The sequence below is a fragment of the Camellia sinensis genome, chromosome 13 (genome assembly GCF_055761805.1).
Source record: "Camellia sinensis isolate YWXY chromosome 13, ASM5576180v1, whole genome shotgun sequence".
Lineage (NCBI taxonomy): Eukaryota > Viridiplantae > Streptophyta > Magnoliopsida > Ericales > Theaceae > Camellia > Camellia sinensis.
Genome location: NC_138973.1, coordinates 71,753,417 through 71,761,808, shown reverse-complemented (window position 1 = coordinate 71,761,808; position 8,392 = coordinate 71,753,417). Strand labels below are relative to the sequence as shown.

At 31.1% G+C, this 8,392-nt stretch overlaps 1 protein-coding gene across 1 annotated transcript; it reads left to right on the top strand.

The window, feature by feature from the left end:
* Positions 1 to 7,811: 7,811 nt before the first annotated feature.
* LOC114315692 (nuclear transcription factor Y subunit C-1) lies at positions 7,812 to 8,168 on the top strand. The gene has a single exon (XM_028262317.2). The coding sequence runs from the start codon at positions 7,812 to 7,814 to the stop codon at positions 8,166 to 8,168; it is 357 nt and encodes a 118-aa protein (XP_028118118.1).
* Positions 8,169 to 8,392: the final 224 nt, after the last annotated feature.

Below are 8,392 nucleotides of genomic sequence, written 5' to 3'. Positions count from 1 at the left end.
GAAAGGACATGAATTAAGTTCACAGAAAAGAACTTATGATTGTACACAAAGTCAAGAGACTAATGACAATCAAACAAAAGAGACTAGTAATAGTCTCGACCAACAGGATTTAACTAATGATGAACCAAGACGAAGTAAAAGAGCGAGAACATCAAAATCCTTTGGTCCAGATTTTCTGACATACTTATTAGAAAATGAACCTCAAAGCTTTAAGGCAGCAATGACAGGTCCTGAAGCACCTTTGTGGAAAGAGGCTGTTAATAATGAAATTGAATCCATTATGCAAAATCATACTTGGGAATTGGTGGATCTTCCACTAGGTTCTAAACCTCTTGGATATAAATGGATATTCAAGAGAAAAATGAAAGCAGATGGTTCAATTGACAAGTATAAAGCAAGACTTGTTGTTAAAGGTTACAGACAAAAGGAATGTCTGGACTATTTTGACACATATTCCCCTATGACAAGAATAACATCCATTCGCATGCTTATTTCTATAGCAGCGTTGTTTAATTTAGAAATACATCAAATGGATGTTAAGACAGCTTTCTTAAACGGTGATCTAAATGAAGAGATCTATATGGAACAACCCGAAGGGTTTGTAGTATCAGGGCAAGAAAAGAAAGTTTGTCGACTTGTAAAATCCCTTTATGGATTAAAACAAGCACCTAAGCAATGGCATGAAAAATTTGATCATGCAATGCTTACTAATGGGTTTAAGATAAACGAATGTGACAAATGCGTCTATGTTAAAAACACTGACCAAGGATATGTCATAGTTTGTCTTTATGTGGATGACATGCTTATCATTGGAAGCAGTCAAAACATGATCAAATCAACTAAGCAAATGTTTAACAAAAGATTTGATATGAAAGATATGGGGGTCGCAGATGTTATATTAGGAATGAAAATTACTAAAACATCTGACGGATATGCATTATCTCAATCTCATTATATTGAGAAAATTCTTGATAAATTTATCAAGGATGATTTGAATTTAGCTAGAACACCTGTAGACATCAGTCTTTATTTATCGAAAAATAAAGGTGATGTAGTGTCTCAGTTAAAATACTCCCAAATCATTGGAATCCTAATGTATCTAATGAATTGTACTCGTCCTGATATAGCTTATGCTATCAGTAAATTGAGTAGGTACACTAGTAACCCTGGAGAAGACCATTGGAAAGCGATCATTCGGGTTCTTAGATATCTAAGATTTACTCGTGATCATGGTTTGAACTTTACTCGATATCCAGCAGTACTCGAAGGTTATTGTGATGCAAATTGGATATCGGATACTAAAGATTCAAAATCCACAAGTGGATATGTCTTTACTTTAGGAGGCGCTGCTGTTTCTTGGAAATCCACCAAACAAACATGTATCGCACGATCCATAATGGAATCCGAGTTCATTGCTTTGGACAAAGCAGGAGAAGAAGCAGAATGGCTTCGTCACTTCTTAGAAGACATTCCAATATGGCCAAAACCTGTGCCAGCTATTTGCATTCATTGTGATAGTCAATCTGCAATAGGCAGGGCACAGAATCACATGTATAACGGTAAGTCACGACATATTCGTCGTCGACATAATACCGTAAGGCAATTATTGTCAAACGGAATAATCTCAATAGATTATATAAAATCTAAAGAGAATATTGCGGATCCGTTAACAAAAGGTTTGACAAAAGAGCTAGTGGGATAGGATTAAAGCCTATTACATAAGAGTCGTCATAATGGTAACCCTATTTATATGACTGGAGATCCCAAGAACTAAGTTCAAAGGGACAACTAAGTTATGTATGGCTCACCAGAAATCAACAAGGGATTAAAAATTCCCTACCCATTCCTATGGTGAGAGTGATATATGCAACATATGTTGTATGCAGGGGTATAAGGATAAGCTTTGCTTTTAATGATTACTTATATCTTGATTAAATGTATAAAATCAAGACGAGTATAAGGAGATACTCACAATAAGAATCACCTATATGAGTGTCGAACTGGGGCCGGTTCTATGAGAATGAAGAGGCTAAATTCTCTAGAAACACTTATGAAAATCAGGCGCGTTCAAGGCCAAAATGAACACAACAGTGAGAACCACGATGTGTTAGAAGATATTTTGTGTGAAATCTATTGTCTTGGCTTACACAAACGGCTAAACAATTCAAGGCATCGCGTCCATTGGTTAGCCAGTAAGTCCGATAGGTTATCACTAGGGAAGGTTCAAGGCCGAAAACTACCTATCCTGATGCAAGATATTTTCGACTTATACTCTTTCGTAAAAGTCTGCATATTGTTGCATTTCCGTTGTCATCAAATTCCATTCATGTGGGGGATTGTTGGAAATGGTAGAAAAATTCTGGGTAAAACAAGAATTTTTTCTCAAGTTTGGTCTATTTTTTAGGTAGGCCCCGAGCATTGATTTACTCGGGTCAAAGTGGTAACGCGTTCTATGCCGCGTTGTGATTCACGTGGTATATTTGGTTGCTCAAAACCATTACCGAGTGAATGGGAAATTGAAGCCAAAGTGTGCTCCATGGAAATGGAGTTATGGTGGAAATTCCTTAAGGTTGTAAATTGGCTTGTCCCACATTGATTTGGTGGGAAGTTTTGAAAGGGTTTATAAGGCTTAGGGTGACATACTTGGGGTGTGCCTCAAGGGGTACCCAAGTGTTTTAGAGGGAGAGGTTATGGGCAAAATGGGCTAGACCCATTGGACCCAAAAATCACCACACGCCCGCGCGCGCCGCCGCAGGCGTCCGTCCGGTCGGGCGGGCTAGGCTGGCCCTTGGCTTGGGCGCGGGTGTGTGGTTGGGTTGGGCTTCTAATCTTTTTGGGTCAAAAATATTTGAATTTAATTTTATTTTTTGGTAAAATAAAATCTAGAATTCAAATTAAACTGATTTGGATTTTCTGTACATCCAAACAGGGCCCTTCCCGTTTTCAAATAGAATTAAATTGGTTTGGATTTATTGCTCATCCAAACAGAGCCCTTGCCATTTTTTGTCTGTTTGATTTATCAACCCAACAGATTCAAATCTGTTTAAATTTGAAACTAACAGGTTTCATACCTGTTCAATTCAAAACCAAGAGTCACCTTTACATCTATAAATAGACTAGCCTCCAATTTGGATTTCACTCCAATTTTTGTACTCCATCCTCTGCTTTAAATCTCTGCATTTTGCTGCATTTTATTTCTGAAAGAAAGAGTGTAAACACTTAGTGTGTTCGTAAGGCAAACAATTTGTAGTGCTGCTATTGTTTGTGGTAAGATCATTTCATCCTGGGAGATAGACGTCCAAATTCTGAAAGCACCGTGGAGAGGACGAATCTGTCTTAAGGACACAGTGTTAAACACTGGACTTGATCAGAAAAGTTATTCAAATAAATTAACCACGTAAGTTTTTTAATTTTATTCTGTTTTTTATTTGTTTATTTAATCAGATTTTATTTTGTTTTTGTAACAAAATAAAATCTGTAGTTTTATTTATTTATTTTTATTTTGAGTTTAATTTTTGTAATCAAACAAATTCTCTCATTTTCTTTATTTCTTTATATTCTTGTTGTTGTTTTGTACACAACAGAATTTAATCTTTTTAAATACAGTGAAGATTGTCCAACATGTACTCCACCCAGCAAACACCTCCAATCAACATACCCCTCCATCTGCATCATCCAATCAGCCAAAAAAAGAACATCATCAAGATTACACACTGCACCAGCACCAACCATACACCAACAGCTGCCCCAATAGATTACCCTTTAGTAACAAATCTGCCATAAGTTGGGAATAATGTTATGCACAGAGAATGAAAATTCTTCAGATTAGACTTTGCCCACAAGGCCACTCTGACTTTCATATATTAATAGAATAATTTTATACATACTAAGAATCTTACTAAAAATATAAAAGGCCAAATGTGACTAGTTGTTAAAAAAATAATGATATTACACACCCAATGATATTTGGACAGGTTTGTTTTTTATGTAACATTACTCATATTAATAATCATTAGATAACATATTTGAATAATCTTCTTTTAGAAAATTTCATTTTAGTTCTCATACTTTTAATTTGAATAATTTAGTCTTTAAACTTTCAATTTTATTGCAATATAGTTCCTCCATCACTTGCCATTAAAATTTAGAACAAAAAAATACCACGTTTAAAATTAGTCCTTATAGTTTATTTTGAATTTTACTTTACTCCTTCTAGTTTTGTACGTGATTTTTTTTTTCCAATCAAAATGATAATAACGCATGATGGAGGATCACATTACAATAAAATTGAAAATATAATAACTAAATTGTTCAAATTGAAATTACAATAACCAAAGTGAAATTTCACTTAAACTAAAAGGACCAGTGGTATAATTTACCCTATAAATAATGTTAGATAGATGTAGAAATATATATATATATATATATAGAAAAATATATTGCGTGACGGAAATTTAATTTTAGTGTGATGTGAGTTATGCTTAAAAATAAATTTGGAGTGGGCTAAATAAGCCACCGAATTTTCTGAATTTTTTTGTGTAATGACTTTTTTTTTAAATTATGTCAACTTTTTTTACTTTTCCAGTTTGTCTTGTGTAGAAGAATCTAAAAAGTTAAAAAATTTGAAAAATTCTATTAAAAAAAAATTAAAAGGCCAAAATAATTAAAAAAAAAATCACTAAAAACAAAAATAAATATAAAAAAGTCACAAAATAAACAAATCCCAAACATGCAAACAACACAAGAGTGGAGAGTTTTTCTCTCATAGGTGCTAATCTAACAACTAACAATTAACATTTGCCAATCCCACCAAATATATATATATATATATATATTTTTTATTGAGATAAAAAGTACGAAAACTTGTTTGGTTTGCTTTTTTTTTTCAGAAATAGTTTTGAAAAATTGTTTTGGAGAGAGAGTTTTAAAAAAAGTGATTGATTTGATGTGTATGAGAGAGAGAGTGATTTTGAAAAGTAAGTAACCAAACAAAATTTTGAGATTTTTTTTGAAAAAATTTGTGTGATTTGATTACTATTAAAAATTTGTTTGTAGAGAATTTTTTCCAAAAATTTTTCTGAAAAACAAACCAAACAAGGCCAATATTTTCTTACAATTCTATATTTTTTTTCTGTTTCTTATAGCACATTTGGTTTTTCTACCCAGAGTTTATTGTGAATGTTTTGAAGGAAGTGCCAATTTGCATAGTTGAACTCTAGTAATCATAACCGATCAAAAATTAAAAAAAAAAAACTCTAGTAATCATAAAGACATGGTTTGACTTCTAATTAAAACTTGAGAATCGACTTCTTTATTAAATAAATAAAATAAAATAAAAAATTGAAGACAGAATGGTGCTTAATTTGTTTCCTAAAAATAACTCATTATTTTATTATTTAGCAGACAATTAGATAGTATGACTCTTGTATCTTTATGTTAAATTTTGCTCACCACTATCATTATTATAACATGAACTTTGTTGTGTATGGGTGTTTGATTTGAATGTTTGAAAGGCCGCTTTAATGTTTTGAAGTAATTTGGAATGGAACTGATCTTTCTATTTATGTACCCACAAAAAAGAAAAAAAAGGTCTACAAAATGAGAGGAAATTTTAGTGAAATTAATGAATGCATTTCTTCTCTAGCCGGCACAACACTAGCAGGCTGGCCGGCCTTCCGTCTAAACCCTATTTTCTACACATATCACTCTCAACTCACCACACCTATATATGACATGGTATGTATTCAAATAAAATATTTTAATAATAAGTTTATGATATAAATTGAAACGTAAGTTTATGATATGAATTGAAATGTGATGTAGATTAAAATAACGGGCTAATTCATTTGACCGAAATCATTCATTTTATTAAGAGATTAGTGATTTAAACCTTTAATCTTATTGAGAATCTTATTCCTCATTTATCTATTGGAATTTTCTCTCTCCCATTTTATGAGTTTACTTGTATTATTTATGTGTTATATTTTATGTTTATTATTATGATTGTAATTTATTAAATTTCATTATAAAATCACATATGATTTTATTTTATTTTATTTTTATTTTTATTTATTTAATTTTTTTTAAATGTAGTGTGAATTGCACCTAAAATAAAACTCATCAAGACATATCAAATTTTGCATATATTTTATTGGTACCACACTTATAAATAGGGGTATGGTTTTCCTCCTGTTCCAATCTCGATCGGAAGGTGTTGTTCGGGTTAATGAAATTTATCACGGTTTTTTTGGGGATACAAAATCTATTTTATCTTCTTGTGGTATGACTTCATAACATTTTATCCCTCTGTCTTTTAAAAATAGCCATATGCCCTCATGTGATTTTAGACTAAAATGTAATCGTTAACACTGTTACCTATAGATATGAAATGACTATAATACCCTCAAATCCTATATTTTTTTGTTATTGTCTTTCTCTCTCATCTCTCATACATATAATTTATAATGTCTTGTATTATTTCAATTAAATCACAATTAATTATAAATTATAAATTATTTATTGTAATTCTTAAATTTTTATTCTAATTTTAATTTAATTATATTTTAGATCACAATTAATCCTAAATACTTAACTACTTATTGTAATTACTAACTTTTAATCTAATTTTGATTTAATTACATTTTAGATCAATTCTTAATTATTGTTTATTTTTTATTTTATTTAATTATATTTTAAATGAATTCTTAATTATATTTAATATTTTAGATCAATTCTTAATTATATTTTAGTTTAATTTGTTTTATTTTAACTAACATATTAATCTAATTTTAGGTTTTGAGAAAATGGGAGTAAAATTATACTTTTGTTATATTAATTTCATTCTGATTTTTTAGAAAATAAAACCCACTCTAAAAAATGGTGAGTATAATATACATTCCGTTAGTTTGGATGAAAAAACAAATTGTTACACTTTAGTCCAAAACCACATGAGGATTTTCTAGCTATATTGAAACGATGAGGAGGTAAAGTGCTCTAGTCCTAAACTACAACGGGTAAAATGAATTTAATCCTTTCTTTTAATAATTAAAAACGATCATTTTGTATGGTCTTTTGTATATATTATCTATTAAAAAAATTAGGTCAATTTGATAATTATAATTTATTCAAATTATCACATTTGTCAAAAAAAAAAAAAAATAGACAATTGTTTTGAAAATAAAATATGTAATTTTTGGTAACAAAGACGATAAAATGAGAGGTTATGATTATCGAATCGTCCTAATTTTTTGTTCTTGGATGATACACACGAAATGAGACCCACATACCCGAACAATCTCCTCCAACCCAGCCCTTTAAATAGCGGCATGTATAGGTATCAATAGTGGTGTAAGGGTAGCGAATGTTGAATGATACATATCAAAAATTGAATTTTATGATTGTAAATTTTTTAATAAAATTATCAAACAGAAATTTAGTTGCCGAACCAGGTGTATAGATTGTAAATTGACTATGAAGCAATACATATCAAGAATCAATTAATACATATGTAATTTTTATTTCAACCTATATATCATAATATATTGATATGGAAAGGACAAAAATAAAACAAAACAAAAAAAACATACATAGTTAAAACCATGAAAGATACATAGCATTGCTGCACACCTATAAGTACAACTTGACTTTATTTATTTTTCCCATTCATCACTACGAATATCACTTTCACTTCCTCTCTTTCCTCTCACTATATTCCCTTGCACTTCACAAAAAAAAATAAAAATAAAATAAAAACCTCTCTCTCTCTCTCTCTCTCTCTCATATTGTCCTCAATTTAGAAACATCTGAAGAAAATGAGACAAGCAGGAACATATTCAGGGATACTATCAGGAAGAGGGATATCAGGGAGAACCGGAACGCACTCCTTGCCGCTGGCGAGGATAAAGAAGATCATGAAGAAATCAGGGAATGATGTGAAGATGATATCTGGGGAGGCCCCCATTGTATTCTCAAAAGCTTGTGAGCTGTTCATAGAGGAACTCGCCAAGAGGTCTTGGATGATGGCAATCCAATCCAAGAAGAGGACTCTTCAAAAGGAAGATGTTGCCTCTGCTGTTATAGCCACTGATATCTTTGACTTTCTCCTCAACTTGGTTTCTGATTCTGCTAACTCTGATGATAATCCAGGAATATTAGATACAAAAGAGTAGTAGACTCTCTCTCTCTCTCTAAGTGTTATAAAAGGCTATGCTCAAAATGTTTTTATCTTTTTGGTGTTAAGGTTGACAACCTTCTCCATAGTGTTATACACGAATCTATAGGGCAACCATTACCATAAATGATAACATAGTCCTTTGTTTTTACAAAAAAAATAAAAATAAATAAAAATAAAGAAAAATAAAAGTTTTTTTTTTTTTTTTTTGGTGTACTTATA